This window comes from Helobdella robusta (genome assembly GCF_000326865.2).
Source record: "Helobdella robusta unplaced genomic scaffold HELROscaffold_10, whole genome shotgun sequence".
NCBI classification, from domain to species: Eukaryota; Metazoa; Annelida; class Clitellata; order Rhynchobdellida; family Glossiphoniidae; genus Helobdella; species Helobdella robusta.
Genome location: NW_008703571.1, coordinates 227269 through 254211, shown reverse-complemented (window position 1 = coordinate 254211; position 26943 = coordinate 227269). Strand labels below are relative to the sequence as shown.

The window sequence follows — 26943 nt, the reverse complement described above, 5'->3', positions numbered from 1 at the left end:
ACGTACACAAAGAGACAGACACACATGCATACACATATACACGTACAAAAACACACACAAAAAAGACACACACAAGTTACACAAGTTACACACATGTAATCAAACACCATCACCCATTTAACGCAGTTTGACAAGGCGTTAATGAACATTGTTGTGGATACTTCAATCATTCATCTACTTGATGACGTCATGGTAAAAATAATAATGACGTCATCATGAACAGAATCGTCATCGTCGTCATCACCATCAAAATAGTTGCCATCGTCGTCTTCGTCATCACCATTTTTATGATGATGATGAGGATGATGATGATGATTATTACCAAAAAATGGCATCACCAACATACACCCCATCACGTCATATCAACTTATCAGTTTCTGTTTCACATGGCTCTAGTTGGAAAAACATATAAAGGGACCAATATAAATACAGACAGAAAGGCAGACAAACAGACAAACATACTGACAACAAACAAATGGAAAGAGAAAGAGAGAGAGAGAGAGAGAGAGAGAGAGAGAGAGAGAGAGAAAACAAAAGAAATAAATGACGGAATAAGAAAAAGAAAAACAGAAAGAAAAAAGAGTGAAAGAGAGATAGTAAAAGAAAGAGAGAGAGAGAGAAAAATAAAGAGATAAAGAGAGAATGGAAGGTAATGATGTTTGAATAGCCAGGGGCCTTAGGGTTCTATTGGATTAGATTGGTTACCGGCAATTTGGCCAGTCGTTGGGTCATTAAGAGGCAGCAGACAAATAAGAATAAAAATAAAAAAATAATACTAATAACAACCGTGATAATGGTAGTAGTAATACAAATAATAATGCAAGAAACAGATACAACTGTGAACGAGGTGTGTGAAATCAATCAAGTCCAAACACCAATCAACATTAACACGACAGAAACATTTAAAAAACATACAAAACCATACAAAAACAACATGCAGAAAACACACAATAACATACAAAAAACAACAAAACAAAACCATATACAAAACAACAAAATACAAACAGGATAAAACATCGAATACAAACAAGCAAACATTTGCAGCAGCGTGCCTAATGTTATTTTTGCGATAAAAATATGCAAAATCATGCCCATGTAAGAACATACTCAACATACTCAACATTTTTTTTAAAATTTTTTCACAAAAATATCGCCAATAAAAATGACAAAATAATACTAATACGGTTTTATTAGTTTTTTTTTCATTTTTTTTCATTTTTTCATAAAATACTAATACGGTTTTATTAGTTTTTTTTTCATTTTCGTACAATTTGAATTTAAACTCCCAAGACAGAACAAAATGAAAGTAGATAAATTAATGTACATTTAAAAAATAATAACATTAATAATACCAATATTGAAATAATATCATTGAAATAAAAATATTGTTAATAAATATATTTATTAATAATTATATCACCAACAAAAACGTTAAAAAGATATCTAGGTTATTACATAAGTAGTACAAGTACGCACCACACACACAAACAAACTTCCGCTCTCTTTCTCTCTCTCTCTCTTTCTCTCTCACACATATACACTCTCTCTTTCTCTCTCTTTCTCTCTCTATCCCACACACAAACTCTCTCTCTCTCTCTCTCTCTTTTTATATCTCTCTCAATCTTTCTTTCTCACACACACAAATTCTCTCTCTATCTCTCTTTCTCCCTCTACAAACACATATACAATAACATACACGTACACACACACACACACACACACACACACACACACATATTTACGTTACGTTCAAGATTACGAAGAATAGCGTTATAATTAGCAACATAAATTTTTATTGTCATCTAAATATTTCGATCGTCAAAATATTTTTTTGTCAATAGTTCATCGTCGTCATCATCGTCATCATCGTCATCATCATCATCATCATCGTCAATGTCATCATTATCACCACCACCAACACCACCATCCTCATCATCATCATTGTCACCATCATCATCAACACAATCATCCTCATCGTCATCATCTTCATTATCACCACCACCATCATCATTACTCTCCTGGAATACTCACCACATCAGTTCTCACACTCCTTCTTCCATCTCTATCTCTCTCTCTTCCCCTCACTTTCCCATCATCATCTCTCTCTCCAGCCACTGTTGAATGATTATTCCAAATGGCCGCAACATAAGTTTCAAGTCTGTGTGTGTGAGTTTGTGTTTGTTTGTGTGCGTGTGTGTATGTATCTGTAAGTGAGTGTGTGTTTCCATGTGTATATCGGTGTGTGTGAGTGTGTGTGTGTTTTTGGGTGTGTACATCGTATATAATATGTCTTTATGAATTTAATATGATGTCTGCATGGTTATGTGCGTGTATGTGTGTGGTTATTTGCGTGTATGTGTGTGGTGGTTACATGTGTGTATGTGTGTGTTTGTATGTGTGTGTGTGTTTATGTATATATAAGCTTATAGGAAAAATTATTCTTTTAAAAGATTAGATTGCTTTGTTTGGCGAGGATGTAGTAAAAGATATTGAAAAAAATACAAAAAAAAATGTTTCCATACAGCGATGTACATTTTCTTAATATTCAAAAGCGCTACTTAATGCAGAAGAGGTTTCTATTGTTACGTTACTGTGCGGTTTTAAACAACAACACAAAGTGTTGTGTGTGTTTCTGTTTGTATGTGTGTGTGTCTGTGTGTCTGTGCCTGTTTGTGTGTGTTGGTGTGTGTGTGTTAGATAATGCGCTTGTTATTAAGAACTAATGTTGTTTAAAAAAAAAAAAATTGTAAAAAAAATTTGATGATGTTTTTATAGAGAATTTTGATGAAAGAAGCAGTTTTTTTGATGAAAATAGGCAAAAATGACGGAAAATTTTCAAATAAAAGAACAATACATACATTGTTTTCCATCGGGAATTTGAAAAAACCCTTCAAACGAACATTTTTCAGGCAAAAAAACGCGTTACCAGAAAAAAAATTAAAAAAAAAAACAGAAAAATAAAAATGACAAATAATAACTTCAGAAAAATATAATTGCTATAATAGCGCGCGGCGAACGAATAAAGTACGGTGCTGTAATTGGAACGTAACAAGCCGAACGGAGGCAGTGTGCAATTTGATATATTTTTATATAGTTTCTGTGATTTTTCACATTTATACAATTTTTTGTTTATTCATTAATTTTAATTACTATAAAAAATGTGTTTTTTTGTAACGTATCGCGTTTTTTCACCTCGGTTTCTTTTAAAAAAATGAATTTTTTTTATCTAAATAACGTTTTAAAAGTGGTTTAGAAGCTGAGAGGAACATTTAGAATAACATTTTTTTGGTTTATTTCATTTTATGGCTGGCGTGGTTGTGAATTTGAAATAAAATATGAACATTGACAAAACGCATGAGCCCGTCTAGGTACCCACTGAAAAATTTTGAAAGTTCCTTACCGGCGCTACTAAACTAGTCAATGTAAAAAATTTTTCCAAAAAATTTATAATTTTCAAAAATAATTTTCCATCCATACAACCATACAGAAAAAAAATCAACAAGACGAACCTTTTAAATTTATTAAGTTTAATTTCAGTGCCGGCCACAACTTGCCTCTTGCTGCTACAGCAGCAGCAGCAGCAGCTATTTTTGAGAACGTTTCTGAAGTTGTCGTTGAGGAAGGAGTAGAGGATAGGATTGGCCGCGCTGTTCAGGTAGGTGAGGGCACTGAGGAATTGATATAAGACCCTGACCCACTCATTTATACCCTCCAGATACTTGACGATGATCTGGAAGAGCCAGTAGGGGGTCCAGCAAATTAGGTACATGGCGATGAGCATTGAGACCACTATTGTCACTCGTCGCTTGTCTTTCCTGTAGTTTGTTTGTGTGTGAGTGGGAGAGAGAGAAAAAGAGAAAGGGAGTGTTTGGTTGTGTTTGTGTGTGTGTGAATGAGAGAAGAGAGAGGAGAGAAAAAGAGAGTAAGAGAAAGAAATGGAACGAGAAAGAGAGTGTTTAGTTGTGTGTGTGTGTATGTGTGTGTGTGTATGTGTGTGTGAAAGAGAGAAGGAGAGAGAGAGAAAGAGAAAGAAAGGGAGAGAGAAAGGGACTGTTCAGTTTTGTCTGTGTGTGTGTCCGTGTGTGTCCGTGTGTGCATGCTTTTTAAATTTTCTCCTGTCATAAACAAAGCAACTCAACCAAAAAATTAATAAATAAAATATTCATAAATTTTAAAACGGTAAAACCACGAAGATAAATTCAACGAATCATAAAAAATAAATACCGCAAAGCGTTGGAAAAAAATTTGAAAAAATAATTTTTTCTACCTTTCAAGATGTTGCCTTTTATTTTTCATTCATCCGTCTGATAAAAAACTATTTAATGTTCCGAAGATCAACTGAATCAATGATACTGATTTAATTATTGATTCGAAGCTACAGTTCAAAGAGCCTGTTTACTGCAGAATAGCCAAGGCCAAATCAGTGCTAGAAATTTCGGCAAGAAATTTTAAATTTTTATCCGGGGATGCATTTCTTTGTGTGTACAAACAGATCCCACGTGAGGTCGGACCTGGAGTATGAATCTGAGATTTGGAATCCATCCACAGAGTACGAAATTAATGAGTTGATAAATAAGAGGAAATTCAAAGGAGAGCCACACGTCTCAATGTTTCGTGCAAAACCTACAATATTTTGATAAGTTGAATAAAACTTGGCTTACCATCCTTATCGTTGAAGAGAAAAAAAGTTGAGCCATGATGAACTGTTGCCAGCATCTATATGCCCTCCAGTGACATAGGTATACCTCGTTCCGTAAAACAAGTTGTCACTCATTCAATTTAAGCTAGCTATAAAGAATGCAGAAAGTTTATTTTCTCAAATAGAATAGTTGATAATTGAAAAAGCCTGGAAAAAATCGAATAAGATTGGAAGAGATGATTGAAGGTCAAAGTGTTGAACGGTTCAAGACCATGTTGGACAATTTTCATGGTGATAGAAAATTCTAACAATCAAATTTAAGTTAGTTATATAATTCATTCGAATTGTTTTTGTTTATTTAGTTTGTATACATTGGATCTCTGTATGTGTTTGTGTGTGTGGATGTATGCATCTTTTACACCACGTGTTCTGTTGAGTGTGTTTCTTGAACATCTGTACATTAAACATTGCGTACTAATTGTTTTGTTCATATATCTTACTTTCTCAATTTCATTTGAGTATGGTGTTATAGGTTTTGCACATCTACAAATATGTTCTGTTGTGTGGTGTGGTGTCGTGTTCGTAGGAAGCTTTTAGAGGAGATGAAAAATTAATGAGAAGCAAGAAAGCAGATTTGCGTCTGTTAAATCTGGAACGTGAAAACATACAAAGAGAAATTTAAAATGTTGATTCATTACAGTTTCTAGACATACTCAGTCATTCTTCTTCGGATTATGTCAGGCAGGCAGGCACGCACACACGTACGCACACGGCGACAATTTTTAGAGTTAAAAATGTATTAAATTAAGAAATTTTAAATCTATTCTTAAAATTTTTCATATTTCTTTTTCTTATTTTTTAAAATTAATGAGCTTTTCTTCGGAAAGAACGTCAGAGAAAATATTTATCACTCGGGAAAAATCTAATCCCCCCCACAAACAACACACAAACACACACACACACACACATACAAACACTCACAAACGCATACAAGCATATACAATGATTAATGCAAAGTATGTAATGTAAGTACATACATCTACAAACATACGTACACACACAAACTCACGGATAAGCAATCAAAACATACAGATACAAATAAAAATACAGTCACACATATGTATATACACATACACATACAATCACACACATGTATACACACACACACGCACACAGACTCACATACACACTCATCTTCTCTCGTACACACGCATCTATGGCTTCTGACTGAATGCGTCCGAGGTTAAGTCTAATAATAAACAAAAAGTTTTATATGAATTTTAGTGAACTTTTTATTAATTTTTTGTCAGAAGTTTTTATTAGGTCGAAGAAGCACATGGAAAAATTTATTCAAATAAATGAATATAAAATAGACGATTAGGTAGACAGACAGAAACAAACAGACAAGACAAACAGACAGACAGACAGACAGACAGACAGATTTCATTCTAATAAGAATCCAAAATTATGCAGTTGGAGCCGTAAGGAGCTGATAAACGTTTGGTTGATGTCTTGCTTAACGCGCGCACAGCAATGGACGTGAATAAATCAATAAATCACTCCATTTAATTCTATGCGCAGAGCAAACATCATTCCACGGATAGGGATGTAAATGAGGATGGTTTTGTATCTTCTGCCATGGAGTTTGTTTTATATACGCTGTTAATTTTGTACGTCCACACACACACACACACACACACACACACACACACACACACACACACACATTTTCACAAGGTTTTGTATATTCTGTTATGGAGTTTGTTTTATTTACGCCATTAACTTTGTACGCCCACACACGCGCACACACACTCACAACAAACATATACACATAAAAATATAAGCACAGCACACAAACACACACAAACATTCATTCATCACTGATACAAAATGATTAGAACATCATCCGTTTTTATATACACAAGTGCTTAATTTTTTACTTTTTGCAACGCGAAGTAATCGCGCAACCAAAAAGATTTTATTTTTTTAAACTTTAAAACACGATTAAATAAAAAGAGCTAGTTTATTGCAACGGCGCTAAAAATAACCACACACCAATCAACACTAATTTGGTTTGAACATGCAAAACTCATCATTGCCCTGTCTGTTAGATGGCGGACTAACAAAAGAGCTCCAAAATTGATTTGAATGAATGGTTTTGTGAAAATTGAGGAAAGTTACAACAAAAAATATCTAAAAGCATATTAGGTAAGTTGGAATAATAACAAAAAGATTTAGAAAAGTATTTCACTGACCTTCCCGATACAACTGAGTACTTTTACTAAATAATCCCAGTGTAAGTTTGAGATTTAAAAAAAGTTATTTTTTAAAAATGTTGGTGTGGTATTGCCGTTGCTGTTGTTGTTGATGTTGTTGTACAAGAATGCAGGTTACGGGGTTGAAGTCATATTTTACTTTCAAAAGAAAAAGAAAAATAGTTTACTTTTTTTTTATAAAGTTAGGGTTAGGGTTAGGGTAATTTAATAGGATAATTTTTTCCGTATGCGTCCTGTGAATTTTATTTATGATGGCCATTACGCTGGAAAACGCATTATATTCGCAATAAATCTTTCTCTCAAACTGCGTGCGTGTGTGTGTGTTTTACAATTAGTGTTCTGTCGGTTTTTGTTGTCTTTTTCTGTTTCGCTTCATTATTTTGGATGAATAATTATGGAGATTAGTTGGTAGTGGTATTGGCGTTGTTGTTCATGTTGTTGTTGATGCTGCTGTTGTTGATGTTGTTGATGCTGTTGTTAATGTTGTTAATTTCATTGTTGATGTTGTTGTTGATGTTATTGATGTTGTTGTTGATGTTGTTGTTGTTGATGCTGTTGATTTTATTGATGATGTTGTTGTTTTGTTGGTGTTATTGATGTTGTTGTTGATGTTATATCTGTTGATGTAATTTGTTACTGTCTGTGTGTTGTTGACGTTTTTGTTGTCAGTGGTGTGAGTGTTGTCTGCAAATTGTTGTAATTGGAAATTTATTTTTTCCAAGTTTTCCAATTTGTCAATTCAGTGCGCCTGTGAGAAGAATTAGACGGACAGAAAACTTAAGCAAATCATCAATATTCACGAGAACTAATTATTAAACATGGAAGTTAATTAATATTCATGAGGTCATGAGGTATAATTCCCAAACATATTGTATGTGTGTATGTGTGTGTGTGTGTGTGTGTGTGTGCGTGAGATGTGTATGTGGTTGGTATGTGTGTGTGTGTGTATGTGTGTGTATGTGTGTTTGTGTGTGTGTGTGTGTGTGTACCAAATCACCCAAATACACGAGTACCACAGATTTCTTATTTAGGAAAACCATTTCTTTCCGTCAGAGTTGACCATTTTATTATGTATCTAATTTAACAATGTGTGTCATGCGAATGTGCGTGTCAGTGTTGTCTTATTTCTCGTTTCGTCTCGTTTAACGACTGTTGTTTATGTTTGTGTTGGTGTTCATGTTGATTTGTTTATGTTTATGTTTGATTGTTTATACAATTTTGTTTACCATTGTATTTCTTTTTTTTTACATTTCTATCTTGTTTGTATAGTCCCGGTGTGTATAAATTTTCTAAAATTTGGTTTACGTTGTTGTTTATGTTTAGGCTTGATCTAATTGCGTTTGTTTGTTCATAGTTTTTATTTGATTTGTGTCTGTTCAGTTTACTTTTAAAATTTGAAATTTGTTTATGAACTCTCGTTGCATACTTTGGACGATTAAGACGAAACGCTTAGGATTTCCTGTTTAATAACTTGTTTTAGGCCTATTATTACTACATTACTACATTATAAATTTCATTCACCGTGCTATCAGTTGCTACCAGCGCCATACGCACGAACTATTCCACGTAGTATATGACAGGAAGGAACCTCTTTTTGTATTCCAACCCATCATTGCGCCATCAAAACCACGCACTCCTACTGCAAACATTCGCCATATTCTGGCCGGTGTTCTTCGTGATTGTTAAGTCTAGGTTGCGCGCGTTTCATGTTCAGTGATAGCAATTCATAATGTCTATTCAACGAGAAAAGTTCTTAATATGCAAGACTACTTTTGGCAATTTTTTTATGTAAAGTTTTTTGTTGTTCTGGATCAAATTAATGTATGTTTTCCCTCTCTGTGGTTAAAATTTTTTTTTGATTACTTGAATATGAGCTAACACATCACGTACATGATTGTACCTTTTTATAGGCTGTAAGTTGATAAGGTTTCGGTTTGTCTTTCTCTCTCTCTGTCTCTCTCTCTTTCTGTCTCTTTCTCTCTCTCTCTCTCTCTCTCCCTCTGTCTCTTTTTGCGTATATGTGTGTGTGCGTGCGTGTGTGTGTGTATGTGCATGTACAATGATGTTTACATATGCTCATTCATTCTTGGACAAATTTAATTTATCTCAAGCCCTTAGCACTGACTCTTCTTGATTTGATATATGATGCCGCTCAAATTCGGTGCGATCTCGTTTCGTTATTAAATGTTTAATCTCGTTTCGTTATTTAATGTTTAATCTCGTTTCGTTATTAAATGTTTAATCTCGTTTCGTTATTACGTTTTTAATCTCGCTAAACAAGTATTTTATAACCCAAACATTGACACGTGTATCTACGAAGTATCTCAATAGTTCAAAAAAAACCTTCAATGAATTTTTCTATATGTTTGTGGCGCCTGGTCTAAGACACCTGGCACAAGTGTCGCATTAACTGGATTCGAACTCACATGCTACAAAACACCAAACAACAGTAATAACAAGATACAACAAAATGCAAACAAACACAAACACAAAAGCATAGACAACAGAACGGGAAACAACAGAACGCCAACAGTAAAATACAATGAAAACGTCACGAAAATATCGACGTAGATGCTAACGAAGATGGTGTCAAGAGGACGGTGATGTCAACGATGACGTCATAATTGGCGTGGATGTCAATAACTCTAGCAGAGTCTATAAAGCCAGGAAGATAATAACAACGAAAATAAATGATGAACCTGACATCTGCCGCAATAAAAAAAATCAATTACCATAACGATATAATGGTGGCTTAGATGTCTTTTTTTGAGTTTTTAATTTCTTTCAGGAGCTGATTTGAAAGAATTGGTATTTTTTTTAAAACATTTGTTTGCCATTTAGAAAAACGCTGAAAGCAAATTTGAAAACAAAGAAAGCAATTACGTAAATAAAAGTTTTGTACATTTGAATTTTTTCAAATCTTTGTTATGACGTCATTATCGTCATTACCATTGAGAATTCATTAGTGATGATAAAGTCTCTTTGTTATCTTCATCTTAATTATCTTTATCATCTTCATCATCATCTTCAATACCATTATCTTCGTCATCCTTATCATCGGCGTTTTACTGTCATCATTTTATTATTATTATTAACTTGTGATATTATTATTTATAGAATCATCATAACCATGTCATCATCATCATAACCATGTCATCATCATCATCATCATCATCATCATCATCATCATCATCATCATCATCATCATCAACATCATCATCATCATCATCATCATCTATACTATCATCTGAATTATCATCGTTGTATCATCATCATCTCTATCATATTCTTTTTTATCATCGTCATCATCGTTATCATCCTCCTCCTCTTTCTTTTTTTCTTCTTTTTCCTCATCATTGTCATCACCATCGTCATCATCATCATCATCATCGTCGTTATCATTATAATCATCAATTTTTTTCGTACGCCCACGCAAAAAATATCCGGTCGGGAAAAGTTCCACAAAAACATGAAAAAAACTTTGAAAAAAAAACAAATATACACGCAAAGATTTTTGAAAAATTTCAGATTTTGAAAAATTTCAATAAAACGAGCACAAATGAATTGCGTGAAAAAATTTTTCTATCAATTTTCTTGCAAACAAGTAAGAATTTGTAACAAAGACAAGAACATCGGCAAGCAACAAACAACAGCTGCTACAAGCCAACAACAACAACAACAATGACAACGACAACAACAACAACAACGATGAAGACAACAACAATAACAAAAGAACATCAGACCAAGAAAAACAACTGACAACAATTAAACTAAAAACAACATCCAACAAAACAAACGTTCAACTAAAAATCAGCAACCATCAAAACAAATGAAAAACTACAAAACTGAAATAACCACAACAACTTAGAACCACCAAAAACCACCACAAACCACCAACAGCCATCACCAACCTGCCAGTTCTGACTCTGACGACGTTTTTAGGCCCAAGACGTCTGACTCGATGTAGGACGAGACTGTAGAATATGCTGATACAGATGATCGGGATGATGTAGGCGATTATGAACACACCCCAGATAAACAAGAGTCCAGTATATTCTATTATGTTAGTTTGTTTGTGTCGTTTGGGTGTGAATACAAGTTTGTTTGTGTCGTGTGGGGGTGAATACAAGTTTGTTTGTGTCATGTGGGTGTGAATACAAGTTTGCTTGTGTCGTGTGGGTGTGAATACAAATTTGTTTGTGTCCTGTCAATGCGGATACATTTCCCCGTTGTGTTTGTCCGAGTTGTGTGCGGCTAAATACAAAATTTGGTGTGGATGGGGAAATTAGTTGTGTATGTTCTGTTGTTTTGTGTCTTGTCGAGTGTATATTGGAAGATACAAGTTCTGTCGTGTTTGTTTTTGTGGCGAGATTGTAAAAGATGTAATGTATATTCTATTTTGTCAGTTTGTGTGAATGTAGGTATATAATAAGTTAAGAGTTTTTTATATTTTGCTGATGGTGTGTCTTTTTTAGCGTGTTTGTGCCGTGTTTTTGAGTGTGTTTCGCCGTAAATATACTGTTTGCAGTGCCATGTTCTTGAGTAATGTACAAAATGTGTTAATATTTAAAGACGGATTTTTTTGAAACCTTTAAGTTTGCTGTTAACTGAATGTAATGTTAAGTGTGCATGAATTGTTGAATGTGTTGTGTTTGAATTCAATATTAGCTTGTTATTTGAGCTAGACTGTGTCTAAATGCAATGTTGGTGTGTTTTTAAGAGTGTTGCATCATGTTATAGAGTGTGTGTATGTTGTGGTTTTGCGTGAGTGTCTGTCTTTTTTTTTTCTCTCTTTCTCTCTCTCTCTCTCTCTTTCTTTTTCTCTGTGTGTGTGTGTGCGTGCGTGTCTGTGGTTGTCTGTCTGTGAGTGCATGTCCCATCTTTAGTGGAGCGTGTAATTTATAATGTGTTTGTGAAATGAAGCGAATAAATCTTTTATCTTGTCTCGAATGACAAATGCACATTTCATTAACATTCGAAAAAAGTCTAGATAATAACTCAAATGAGAATTAACAACTATATTCTAAAAGAGATTTTATTTTCACCGAATAGTTTACGATGCATCTATATCGGGATTTTTCTCTCCGCAAGGAATACACATAAATGTATACATTTTTAATAATGCTTAAAGTTTGTTTAAATATATGAAATTAGTGTTTTAATATTTTTTTTTGGAGATTTTTAGGGTAAAACTCGCTGAGTCTTGGAATGTGGAAGGACTAGTAAAAACTTAATTGTTGATTTCATTTATACAAAACTTTCGATCAAATTTTTCATCGTTTTTTTTCAAACAACTAACCTTCCGATGGAAAAATTTTTTTTATAGAATCAAATTAAAAATTAAATGGATAAAATAAAATCAACAGTAAAATAAATTTTCTTTCTAAGAAGAATAAATTGAAACTAGCAAAAAAATGAAATAAATTTTCAATTTATTTGAATTTATTTAACAAATTTAATTTGTTTAAAATAAATTCTTTCTTATTTCATTTTTTTAATAAAAAAAATTTTTTCTAAACAATTTTTTCAAAATAGAATGTGAAATAATTTTAAATTTATCTCATTAAAAATACATTCACATTATCAAAACCCAACCAAGCAAACCGAATTAAACGTTATTCCATTTAGTACTGCAACTAGTATTTGTAGTAGCAGCAAAGACAGCAGCTGCAGCATTAGTACTAGTATTAGTAGTATTAGTAGTAGTAGAAATAGTAGTAGTAGTAGTAGTAGTAGTAGTAGTAGTAGTAGTAGTAGTAGTAGTAGTAGTAGTAGTAGTAGTAGTAGTAGTAGTAGTAGTGGTAGAAGTAGTAGTAGTAGAAGTAGTGGTAGTAGTAACAGTTGTAGTAGTAGTAGCTGTAGTAGTTGTTATTTTGTTCAGTACTGCTACTACTACTAGTAGTATTAGCAGCAGCAGCAGCAGTTGTTGCAAAAGCAATAATGTAATATTACTACTACTACAAATAGCAATATTAATTTCTGAAAAAACCATCCATGTTGCGTGTTAGTTTTACGTTACTGTCAATAAATTTTTTTATTCACTTTTTTTTATTCTCTCCTTCATCATTTATCTCGCCTTTCTTTCTTTTTCTCTTGCTCTCTCTCTCTCTCGCTCTCTTTCTCTCTGTGTTCTTTTTCTTTGTTTCTCCTTCCTTTTCTCTCCATATTTTTACTTGATTTTTATTTAGTTTATACCATTCTTGTCTATTCTATCAGGTTTATTTAACTCTTAACTCTTCATTGCTTATTTTTCTTCCCGTTCCTCTTTCTCTCTCTCTCTCTTTCCCTCGCTCGCTTTTGCTTTCTCTCTTACCGGTTTTTCATTCATTTCTCACACTTCTTCTTTCCATCTGCTCCCAATTTTTCTTTCACCGGACGTAAGTGAGACGCATTTGCCGCAATAGCAAATGTAATTTTAGAATCCGGAAAACGGCGCGTAAGCACGCAAACACTTATGGATATATGTAATTTAATCGATGGAAAGCACATACACACACACGCACGCACGCATACACACACATACGCACGCACATAAACACACACGCACGCACATAAACACATACGCACGCACATAAACACATACACACACACGCACACACATAAACAGTTATGGAGGCACTTTTCGAACGGAAAACATCGGGTACGTTGAATATTTTTATCCATAATTGTCCTTACAACTTAAAATGTGGCTTGTCTATCCCTACTATGTACACTGCATGTGTACATAGTTTGCAAATACAAGTGAATTACCAGTTCAATTACTAAGAATATTACAACTATATAACAGAATTTCAAAACTTTTCTAAACGAAGTATTTAATATTGTTGCTCAAAATGAACCCAAGCATTTCAATCAGCATTATTTTTATTCAGAAAATTTGCACCAAATGAACATAAAACATGACGTCTGGACAATATATAGGTCGATATGTTGCTGTTGAAATAAATATACAACACACACACAACACACACACACATACACACACACACACACTGAGAAACACATTTCTACACATAGCAACGTATGTAAATATATCTAACGTATATTTATTTATCCGTTTCTTGCAAAAATTTCTTAATCGACAAAGAAAACATGTGAATAAAAACAGGTATTTTTCGATAATTTGAGTAAATCTATTGAAAGTCTTGTGTTTGTTTGTATGTGTATTTGTTTGTATATTTGTATATGTATTTGTTTATAAATATGTGTGCCTCTGTTTATTTAAATTTAAACTTTTCTGCCAATTAAATAATTGAATAATATTACAGTTGAACGAATCACCAACCAACATACAGCCAGTCACGCAGAAGCACACCTCTACAGTCTGCCAATCAATCAATCAACCAACCAATTAATCAACCCATCAATTAACCAATCATTGACCAGTCAATCAACCAACCAATCATTTACCAACTGACCAGCCCGCCACCTACCGACATCTCCACTGATTTCCGGCAGATCCAGTATGCAGGACCACCTCCCGTCATCATTCTCGACAAGTCTTGAAAAGATGAAAACTGGAGAGGAAAAGAAGGCTGAGAGAATCCAAACGACCAGACAGATGCATCTGGCGCTCAACTGCGTTCGAATCGTCGCACTGTGGATAGCCTTACAGACGGCCAAATACCTGTCGATGCTGAGGGTCGTCAGGGTGAAGACGCTACTGAACCAGTTAATGGTGCTCAGTCCTAGGTAGGTCTGTAATGGGTTGGGGGTTTAATTCAAAAGGTGTTGGTGTGGTGGTTTTTTTTCTGTTACGACGCTTAGCTGGGGTTGTTGCTAACTTACAGAAAAGCAACAAAAGAAGTTTTGTAATAATTTAAAAAAAATTGTTTTATTCGTGGAAAAAGTTTAAGTCTTTAATTGTAAATTACACATTGCGTTCATTTTCTAATTAAAGATGTCAATAAAAACTAATCCCTAAAGATTAAAAATATAAGATATAAAATTTAAAATACGATAAAATAAATCTGCATTTAAAAACAGAAACAATATTATAAAAGCAAATTTGTGTTTTTTCAAATTTGCAACGTTTTGTTTCTTTCCATGTTTCCATTTTATCGCTACATTTCAAAGCAATGTTGTTGATTACATGGTTAAGATGTTGAAGTACTTGCAATGAGTTACTCACAATGGTCACATAAGTCTGGTCGTCTGGAGAAGACTTAACATCGTTGTTTCTTGCAACTTCATCATCAAAATTTGTAAAATTTGCATGACCACCGTTGACCTTTCATTTTCTTTTATTTTTTCTTTTTTTATTTCCTGATTTTCGGCGTTTGTTTGTCCCATTTGATTCTATATTTTTTATGGCAACTTGGTCGCTGAATGTCACTCTTTTTTTGCCTTCTTTATTAATTTTCCCATTTTTTGTGGTTGAAGCATTTTCATCTTGATGAACTGAGGATGTGCTTTGAATCGTAAATGCACTACTCATACATATCCATTTGGAGTAGAGTTTGTTGGCAGTTTTTCCAACAGAGCCCTCTTCGGATACAAACTTTTCCACAATTTTTCCAATCCCTGTTTCTCTCAACAGTTCCACGTCCATGTCAATTCTTCCCAGTTTCTTTAGCCGTGAATTAATCTTTCCTTTGCAATTATTTTTTGTGCTGTATGCTGCTAAGGAGTACCCATTTTTGTTAATTTCGGCCACTGTCAAAGATCTTTCCAATCTTTCGTCCGTCTCTGTGCACGATTGTTGGAATTCCATTGCAAAATTATTTGAATAAATTTGATGAAACTATTCCAAAATTGTTACTTGCAAAATATGGTTAGGCTGCTTTGAATGCCGAAGAATTTAATAAACGTATTACGTTTCAACCACTTATATACATCCTTCCAAAATTACTAGCTGCTTTGCGTAAGCTTTGTTCTTTGTAAAAATCGACTTTAGTAGCACAAAGTCAATTTTAATTAGTTACTTTGCTTTACTCTCTTTACTTTGGAAGTTTCAAAAAGTAACTTTATGGTATTAGTAATTTAACGAGCCGTAATTTACAATATTACAATAAATGAAACAAATGTGTGATAATGATAACAATAAAAACAGTGAAAATAAAGTCATTCATTCGGCACAGCGTCGATGAGCTTGTTTGCTGCTGGCGAATGTTCTAGATTCCTGCTGTCACTAAACATGCCTCGGATATTTGGCGTAACGTTCATTGAATAGCTGTTGATGAATGTATGGAGATAGAAATGTTTAGATGGATGAGTAACCAGCACGCAAAACACATGAAGGGCTCATTTTACGAGAGGCAACTGTGGAATTATGGCGGTTGCATTGTCCGCTGTGAGCGATAACAAACTGGAGTCGTTCCTTCTAGGGAAGACAACAAAAACAGCGAAATGAATAATGAAGTAGATAATCGCGCCTATTCATCAAATGCTATTTTGTTCAAATTTTATTAGAAATTTTTTTTCATTTAACTAAAAATAGCCAAATAGATTGCAATGCGTGAGTGTAGCATATTAAAAATGCATTGAAACTGCATGGTAAATGTGTTCCTGAGAGGTAGAGGTCTACATGGAAAATTTCCCACAATTTTTTCCGCAAAAACCCGCGGGAAAACTGCGGGTTAGGAACAGAAGTTGGAGGGAAACTCGCCGGGCGGGAATGAAAAGCGAGTGAAAACCGCGGGGCGGATATTTTTCGTGCGTGAAGTACAGCGGGACGGGAAAAATTTTAGAGGGAAAACCGCAGTTGACTTGACTTTGATGACGAAGTTCCAAAAAGGTTGAAAATTAATGAGAAACTTCATAGCTTGAACAGCAACGCAATTGATAAAGTTAGATTATTATTACTATGTTTAAAGCTAAGCAAGCTCACAGATGCACATGCATTAACGCTAAATAATATTCATTGTGATAACACAAAAGGACACGTTACCAATTATATTAAGTGTTATGTGCAGGGCACATCACTATTTATTCTATTTGTTTTTGGGCGATAATTAATGTATTGATACAATGTGACTTACTGCTGTGACATGCTTTTTAGTTCGTTCGATTCGTTTCAATTCGTTGGTTATAGAACGTTATATTTATTTTACGTAATAAATTAGTATACGTACATTATGCTTATTGTTTTCTATTTAGTTTGTGTTTCAACTCTTCAAAACAGCAAAACACAACATTAAGTATGCAGCTTGAAAACAGAATCTGTCTTTATCAGCTGTTTACAGATGAACATGTGATCAGCGAGTTCTATTTTCATTTTGTTTTGTTTTTTATTTCGACGACGACCTCCTAGTTTGATAAATATGAACAAATCGGCAGTCAACAACTTAATATTTTCCGAAAGTCAGCGAATAACGTATTTATTTTCTCAACAGTCAAGGAGTGGTATAAAATTTACAAACAATTTACTGAAACACTAACATTAACCAGTATTTTTGTTTGTTTTTATTATTAAAATTGTACATAGAATGTACTACATAATACTCTGACTAAGGATACTTTATTGTATTTGTTAATAATGATATAATTATTGAGGGAATGAGTGCGGCAAAATGAAGATTTGTGAGGGAATGAGTGCGGGTGAGGGAAGACTTGTGAGGGAATGGGTGCGGGAAGACTTGTGAGGGAATGAGTGCGGGTGAGGGAAGACTTGTGAGGCAATGGGTGCGGGTGAGGTAAAATTCATTTTCAGGTGGGGCAGGTGAGGGAATAGAAATGTGTTCCCGCGTAGACCTCTACTGAGAGGGCTTAGAGAGAGTGAAATAATCCCAAATATTGCACTGGTAATGCTGTAATTTGTGATGATTTATCGGAGATGGATGAGTCTTTAAAGGAATTATATAAAAATTACTCACATGCGCAAGCAGTAATTGATGAATATAGATTTAGTAATTTTTTAATAAAATGTTCCTATCTATACGACGGTTTCTGCTGACTACTAGCTACTCAATTTAACGTGTGCGAACTATAAAATAATTGTTTTATTTATGGAAATATAATTTTTAGATTATAGTAAATAACACAATGGGTTTGTTTTTTAATTAACTATTTCAGTAAAAACTAATCTCAAAAGTTTGTAAAAAGATAAAATAAAAAATACAATATGATATAATATAATACAATATATTTACATTTATATTATGGTCTTTTCTATTTTCTCTGCCGGTTGTCTCCAGCCATAAAGGCCAAAATGACTGTCCCCAATCGTTTCTGAACTTCACCTCTATTGTTACTCTAGTTCTTTCGGTAGTTCTTCTTGTGCAATCATAGCCAGGCTGTTTCCAAATCTCGACTAAGACTCTCGTTCCATTTCGCGTTTGGTTTGTTTGTTAATTTTTTTTCATTTTTCCAGACGTTTAGATTTAAGCCTATACACAGAAACAATTTTATAGGAATTGCGAACTATAAAATAATTGTTTTATTCATGGAAATATTGTTTTTAGATTATAGTAAATAACACAATGGGTTTGTTTTTTAATTAACTATTTTTGTAAAAACTCTGTATTGGGTTGGGGGTATAATTGTGGTGGTGTTGGGGTGGTGGTTTTTTTTTATTCTGTTACGATGCTTGGCAGGTGCCGTTGCTAATTTACAGAAAAAGGTTTAACATAAGAAGTTTTGTAATAATTTTAAAACAATTGTTTTTGTCGTGAGAGAAGTTTAAATCTTTAATAAAGAATTACACATTGCGTTCATTTTCTAATTAAAGATTATAGTAAAAACTAATCCATAAAGATTAAAAGTATAACAAGTTATAAAATTTAACAAAAAATAAGATTTATTTGCATTTAAAAACAGAAACAATATTATAAAACAAATTTGTGTTTTTATTCATTATTTGCATCGTTTTGTTTGTTTCCATGCTTCCATTTTATAGCTACACTTTAGAAATGTTGTTGATTTAGCTCGGTTAAGATGTTGACGTAGTTAAATTTTTGTTAATTTCTCGGTCATTTTGTTAACATCTTGGTTTTTTTAATTAACAATGGTCACATCAGTTTGGTTGTTTCTTGCAACTTCATCACCAACATTTGCAGAAGTTCCGTGACCTTTCATTTTCTTTTATTTTTTTTTATTTCCTGATTTTCGGCGTTTGTTTTTTTCCCGTTTGGTTCTATATTTTTTATGGCAACTTGATGGTTGAATGTCACTTTTTTCTTGCCACCTTTATTGATTTTCTCATTTTTTGTGGTTGAAGCATTTTCATCTTGATGTGCTTTGAATCGTAAATGCACTATTCAAACATATCCATTTGGAGTAGAGTTTGTTGGCAGTTTGTCCAACAGAGCCCTCATACATTTCCATTTGTAGTTGAGATTATTAGCAGTTTCTCCAACAGAGCACTCTTCGGAAATAAAGTTTTCCACAATTTTTCCAATCCCCGTTTCTCTCAACAAATCCACGTCAATGTCAATCCTACCTAGTTTCTTTAGACGTGCTAAAGAAACTAGGTGCTAAAGACGTGCTAAAGAAACTAGGTAGTAGCCATTTTTGTTAATTTCGGCCACTGTTAGAAATCTTTCCAACTCGTCCGTCTCTGTGTACATTTACTGGAATTCCATTCCAAATTATTTGAATAAATTTGATAAAACTATTTTTAAATTGATACTTGCAAAATATGGTTAGGCCGCTTTGAATGCTGAAGGACTTTATAAGCGTACTACGTTTCAACCACTTATATACATCCTTCAAAAATTATTAGTTGCTTTGCTTTGTTGTTTGTAAAAATCGACTTTAGTGGCACAAAGTCAATTTTTAATTAGTTACTTTGCTTTACTCTCTTCACTTTAGAAGTTTTAAAAAGTGACTTTATAGTATTAGTAATTTAACGAGTAGTAATTTACAATATTACAATAAATGAAACAAATGTGTGATAATGATAACAATAAAAACAGTGAAAATAAAGTCATTCATTCGGCATAGCGTCAATGAGCTTGTTTGCTGCTGGCGAATGTTCTAGATTCCTGCTGTCACTAAACATGCCTCGGCTATTTGGCGTAACGTTCATTGAATAGTTATTGATGAATGTATGGAAATAGAAATGTTTAGATGGATGAAGACACACGAAGAACTCATTTGACGAGAGGTAACTGTGGAATTATGGCGGTTTCATTGTCCGCAGTGAGCAATAACAAGCTGAAGTCGCTCCGCTGGCTTGAGCTTTCCGCCGACGATGAAAATTCAACGACGGCAATTAAATTTAAAAAATTTAATAAAACAAATTTGATTTTATTAAATTTTTTAAATTTAATTGCCAACGTCGTTGAAGTTTTATTAAATCAATCGTGAACATTTTCGCAGGTCTTCAACAAACCATAAACGTCCTTAAATGTTTTTGGACGTTGTGAATAAAAATAGGTGTTGTGAATAAAATAAGAATAATAGTAAGAATAATAAGAAACAGAAACAGCGAAATTAATAATGAAGTAGATAATTGCGTACATTCACCAAATGCCATTTTGTTCAAATTTTATTACAAAAATTTTTTTTATTCATTTAACTAAAAATAGCAAAATAGATTGCAATGCGTGAGCGTAGCAAATTAAAAATGCAGTAAGACTGCATAATAGATGTGTCCCTGAGAGGGTGAGAAAGTGAAATAATCCCAAATATTGCACTGGTAATGCAGTAATTTGTGATGATTTATCGGAGATAGATGAGTCTTTAAAGGAATTATATAAAAATTACACGCGCAAGCAGTAATGGATGAATGTAGATGTAGTAATTTTCTGTAGAAGTGTCTGCAATAAAAGGTTCTTATCTATACGACCGTTCCTGTTGACTACTAGCTACTCAGTATAACGTGTTCGAGCTATAAAATAATTCATGGAAATATTGTTCACTCTTTCCATCTTGATCAACTCTTGATTCGTTGAATAGTTGTTGATGAATGTACGGAGATAGAAATGTTTAGATGGATGAAGACACACGAAGAACTCATTTGACGAGAGGTAACTGTGGAATTATGGCGTTGCATTGTCCGCTGTGAGGGATAACAAGCTGGAGTCGCTCCGCTGGCTTGAGCTTTCCGCCGACGATGAAACTTCAACGACGTTGGCAAATTAGATAAAAATTTAATAAAATCAATCGGGAACATTTTCGCAGCCCTCCAACAAACAATCGACGTCCTTAAATGTTTTTGGGCGTTGTGAATAAAACTAGGTGTTGTGAATGAAATAAGAATAATAATAACAATGATAATACTTCTTCTAAAGAAGACAACAGAAACAGCGAAATTAATAATGAAGTGGATAATTCCGCACATTCATCAAATGCCATTTTGTTCAAATTTTATTACAAAATGTTTTTTATTCATTTAACTAAAAATAGCAAAATAGATTGCAATGCGTGAGTTTAGCAAATTAAAAATGATTTAATAGATGTGTCCCTGAGGGTGAGAGTGAAATAATCCCAAATATTGCACTAGTAATGCAGTAATTTGTGAAGATTTATCTGAGATAGATGAGTCTTTAAAGGAATTATATAAAAATTACTCACACGCGCAAGCAGTAATGGATGAATGTAGAATTTTATTGCAGTAGAAGTATCTGCAATAAAATGTTCCTATCTATACGACGGTTTCTGCTGACTACTAGCTACTCAATTTATCGTGTGCGAACTATAAAATAATTGTTTTATTTATGGAAATATAATTTTTAGATTATAGTAAATAACATAATGGGTTTGTTTTTTAATTAACTATTTCAGTAAAAACTAATCTCAAAAGTTTGTAAAAAGATAAAATAAAAAATACAATATGATATAATATAATACAATATATTTACATTTATATTATGGTTTGTTCTATTTTCTCTGTCGGTTGTCTCCAGCCATAAAGACCAAAATGACTGTCACCAATCGTTTCTGAATTTCTCCTTTATTTTTATTCTAGTTCTTTCTGTAGTTCCCCTTACGTATTGATAGCCCGACGTATTCCGAATCTCGACTACTCGTTCCATTTCGCGCCTTTTACTTTTTTCCATTATGGTTGATACTTCCAGACGTTTAGATTTACACAGAAACAATTTTATAGGATCACTAAAATCTTTTAAGATCTGTAAAAATTTTTATTAGTTTTATCAACATTTTTCATTTATGAAAATATAATTTTTAGATTATAGTAAATTAAACAATGGCTTTGTTTTTTAAATCTAATTTTCAACATTTCGTTTGTTTCAATGTTTCAATTTTTTATTTCTTTGCCACTTTCCATTGTACACTGTAGATTTTGTTAGAAATACTAAAAAATGTATCAAGAAGTGTTGATGACTAAGAGAAGACGCTGAGATGGTTGCATTGTCGTTAATCTCTTGATCATCTAGAAATCGAGGTTTCTTTCTTGCACTGTTTTTGTCATCTAGAGGTTGTCCATCATCATCTTCTGAATCTTCCTCATCACAATTTTCAGAATTTACGTCATAATCGTCGTCATACCATTTTCTTTTGTTATTTTTCGTTTCATTATTTCTCGACTCTATAATCTTTATTTTAATTTCATCGTTGAACCTCATTTGTTTTGCCATCTTTATTTTTCTCTTTTTCCATTCCGTTGAAATTTGTTCACCCTTTCCATCTTGATCAACTCTTGATTCGTTATAATTTTCAGGTTCACTGTCTTTATGAGCCCAAAGCATCCAACACTACAATAGAGATAGAAAGCCGTCATTTCTATAGAATCGTTTCTAAATCTAAATTTTTGCACGATTCTTTCAATTTCCGTCACTCTCAACAAATCCACCTCAAAAGTTTGTAAAAAGATAAAATAAAAAATACAATTTGATATAATATAATACAATATAGTTACATTTATATTATGGTCTTTTCTATTTTCTCTGTCGGTTGTCTCCAGCCATAAAGGCCAAAATGACCGAACTTCACCTCTACTGTTACTCTAGTTCTTTCGGTAGTTCTTCTTGTGCAATCATAGCCAGGCTGTTTCTAAATCTCGACTAAGACTCTCGTTCTATTTCGCGTTTGGTTTGTTTGTTAATTTTTTTTCATTTTTGCAGACGTTTAGATTTAAGCCTATACACAGAAACAATTTTATAGGATCACTAAAATCTTTTAAGATCTGTAAAAATTTTTCATTATTACTAACAAGAGCAAATAAGATTTTTGATAATTTTTAACATTTCGTTTGTTTAAATGTTTCAATATTTTCATTTCTTTGCCACTTTCCATTGTAGACTGTAGATTTTGTTAGAAATACTAAAAAATGTGTCAAGGAGTGTTGTTGACTAGCTTGTAGGAGATGCGAAGATGGTTGCATTCCTGTTAATATCTTGATCCTCTTGCAATCGAGGTTTCTTCAATGCACTGGTTTCGTCATCTTGAGAAGGTTGTCCATCATCATCTTCTGAATCTTCCTCATCCCAATTTTCAGAATTTACGTTATAACCGTCGTCATACCATTTTCTTTTGTTATTTTTTCTTTCATCATTTGTCGACTCTATAATCTTTATTTTAATTTCATCGTTGAACGTCACTTTTTTCTTGCCAACTTTATTTATTTTCTCTTTCTCCATTTTATTGTTTGGCGTTAAAATTTGTTCATTCTTGCCATCTTGATCAACTGTTGAAATGTTATCATTTTCAGATTCACTGTCTTTATAAGTCCAAAGCATCCAACACCACTTGTTATAGAGTTCGGCAGCCGTCATTCCAATAAAATCGTTTCTAAATCTAAACCTTTGCACGATTCTTTCAATCCCCGTCACTCTTAACAAGTCAACGTCCATTTTGATATCTTCGAGTCTTTCCAGCTGTAACAAAATCCTTTCCTCACAGTTATCTCTAGTGCTGTATGCAGTTAGGGAGTATCCACATTTGTTAATTTTGGCCCAGATCAATGATCTTTCCAGCTCGTCCGTCTCTGCGTTTGAATCGTGAAATGCCATCTCAAAATTTGGAACAAATCGGTGAAACTAGCTTAAAATTGCGTTTTGAGAAATTCCGTAAGACCAGTTTGAAAGTTGAATAATTTATTAGGTTACAGCTACTTGTATACATAACCTACCAAAGTTATTAGTTAATTCGTTTAAACTTTGTTCTTTGTTAACCATAGTAAATTAATTATTATTCTAATTAGTTCACTAATTAACTAATTATTATTCACTTTACCGTGTTTTCTAACTTTGGAAATTTCACATTGTAAACTTCTATTAGTATTTACAGGTTAAGTTGTTATAATTGATTAGTGTTGCTATTCAGTAGTAATTTCAGTGTATTCACTTTGAATGTTTGCTTGGCATAGTGGTCTACACTTTAATTTGGCGAGCTTTACAACATTGGATGTTTAAGTTTTAAAGTTATCTCTGATGATCTCTGTTCTCTATTTCTAGTAACTTTACAATGTCTTTAGATTTTCAAGATCAGTAACTGTATGACAAATTAAATATTTAGTAAGACCGCATGATAGATGTCGTTTGAGCTGATGAATTATCCCCAAATATTGCACTGGTTTACTGGTTTAAATATTACAATGCTGTAATTTGCCATGATTTATCGGGTAATGATTAGTTTTTAAAAGGATTATAAAGAAATTCTTCATACCTCTTCACAAGCAGTAATGGGTAGTAGTAATCTAGTAATCTTTCTTTAGTGTAGTTAGATGCACTACATTGTAACTCTAGTTTAAATGTTTCTGTCTATAGTTTCTACTGAATGTTAGTATTCAGTACTGTGGATAAATTATGTGTACCATTTTGCTGTTGGTGTTAATAGTTTTGATTGAGATTACAAAATGCAAAAATTAGAAAAAAATGTAATTTTGAAAAGTCTTTTTTTTAGTAAAGTAGTAGTGATGACAGCTCTAGTACTAAACAATAATTAGTAATAAAAGTAAAATTTGTATAAATGAAGAGCAATGGTATGGTTAATATTGCATCAGTTTTCACAATGGATGATGTACTTGAGAACTTCGTAGAGTCGTAAAAATAATTTAATGCATTCGAACCTCGAATTTATCGTCAAATTGTATGGCGTTTATGACGGGCATGTGAAATTTATGAAAATTCGCAAGAAGGTATATAATCATTATCTTCCAAATTTTCATTTTCATTGTTATAAATTTTAACGATATAGTCGTTAAGGTTTTCCATTATCGTGATAAAAATTGGCAACGAGGTGGTCCAATGGTTAAAGGCGCTTGGTCTTACTGTTGCGGCAGTGACTGGATTCGATTGCAAAGTGATCTCCACCTATACCCACATACCACGTAACTTGAGTAATGGTGGGTCGGTTAAGTCGTCTACCTCAATACCATCTCTCATCTTCAAATGCGTCCGTTCGTTTGTATCATGTATCTAAATGAGATTTCGTTTATTTGATTAAGTTTGCGTTAACCTTATAACTGTGAACATAAATCAAGATATGACATCAGATTTCTTGAAAAGCAAATGTATTCTTAGCCTTATAACTGTGAACAATAATCAAGATATGACATAGATTTCTTAATTTTTCAAATGTATTCTTAGCACGCCACAAATTTTGTTAAAAAAATAAATGAACTAAATTTTTCTTTAAGATCTACAGAGGATATGAAAATGTAATTTGAGAATAATTGTGCTTTATGTGATGCTTTGATGTTAAAAAAATTGCACTGTATTTATTATTTATATTAGACACACACAAACACACACGCACGCACGCACGCACGTAAACACACACACACATACACACACTTGTATAATAATAATTCATATTACTACTATATAATAATACTATATGATAATACTGGTACCTTATAGCATAAATGCATTGATTTCAATTTATGATTTTCTCCAAATGTCACGTTCTGTAAAAGCACTTGTTAATTTGGTTTATTTTATAGAGTATTTTTATTATTTCTATTGTTTATTTTATTTATTAATTTTGTTTTTTTAAATTTTTTTTCACAGAAATGTATCTAGATCAAGAAGGACAAAGGACACGATTTCATACTGTAGGTTGGATTTTTAAAATTTATGTTTATGATATAAAATATGTTTTTTTTTGTTTAAAAATATTTTGGCAACCAGAAAATTTTTGTTTGATGAGGTGGATTTTCATTCTTGACATGTAATATTTATCTGGGTTGCAAAATTTTACATTTTATGATAAATTTATAAAACCTTTTTAAAAAATTTTCAAAAAAAAAAATTGTTTATCAAAGAAATTCCCGCAAGTTTTAAAATTTGAAAATTTTTTTGTAACAATTTTTAAATCTAAAAACATAATTCATGCATTTTAATGAAATTTTAAGTTTTTTGGGCTAAACGTTTCAAACGAAATTCATATTAAAATTTCTTATGGTTGAACTCTTTTTTTTACGAATTTGTTTGCTAATTATAAAATTCAATAAAGGTAATATATTTTTTTCTTCTGAGATTTTTTCTCTTTCATCATCATCATCATTGTCATCATCGTCGTCATCATCATTTTTGTTGTCATCGTCATCATCGTCGTCGTCATCAAAAGGATTTTATAAACAGAGCCGAGAGTTTTAGAATCAATATTCACAATCTAAATTTACTTTTATAAACCAACCAACCAACCAACCAACCAACCAACCTTGCAGAAGAACTCGGCATGCACCCACTCACTCTTCACAGCAACGTCGAGTAGAAACGGTATACCGAACAAGTAGAAAATGTCGGATACCGCCAAATTCAAAATGTAAGTATTCGTCACGGATTTGAGTTGTGGATAGGCAGTTAGTGCGTAGACAACTGAGATATTACCAATCGTCCCAATGACAAAGACTAGAGCGTAAAACGCCGTGTAAATTTTCAGCATCGACTGGTTCGTGACGTCATCTGAAGTGACGTAATAATCGTTATGGTAGTTTTCGTTGTTGTTGTTGCTGTTGTTGTTGTGGGAGGTGTGTACTGTCGTCGCGTTTGTCTTTAGGTTTAGGGTGCCTTTCAAGTCATTGTAGTAGTTGTTGTTACTTATGTTTGTGTTGTTGTTGCTTATGTTTATGTTGTTGTTTTGGTTCTTTATGTTGTTTTTTAATACAATTAGTATATTGTTGAGCGTGTAGCTGTTTGTTGTGATTTGAGTTAGTGTCGAAATGGATGGGATTCGTTC

At 33.0% G+C, this 26943-nt stretch overlaps 1 protein-coding gene across 1 annotated transcript; it reads right to left on the bottom strand.

The window, feature by feature from the left end:
- Window positions 1-3577: 3577 nt before the first annotated feature.
- HELRODRAFT_130073 (hypothetical protein) lies at window positions 3578-26715 on the bottom strand (the record flags this gene model as incomplete). Its single annotated transcript, XM_009011729.1, has 4 exons — window positions 3578-3815; window positions 10827-10971; window positions 14349-14613; window positions 26425-26715. Coding segments are annotated over 4 exons (939 nt in total), but the record flags the coding sequence as incomplete, so codon positions are not given.
- Window positions 26716-26943: the final 228 nt, after the last annotated feature.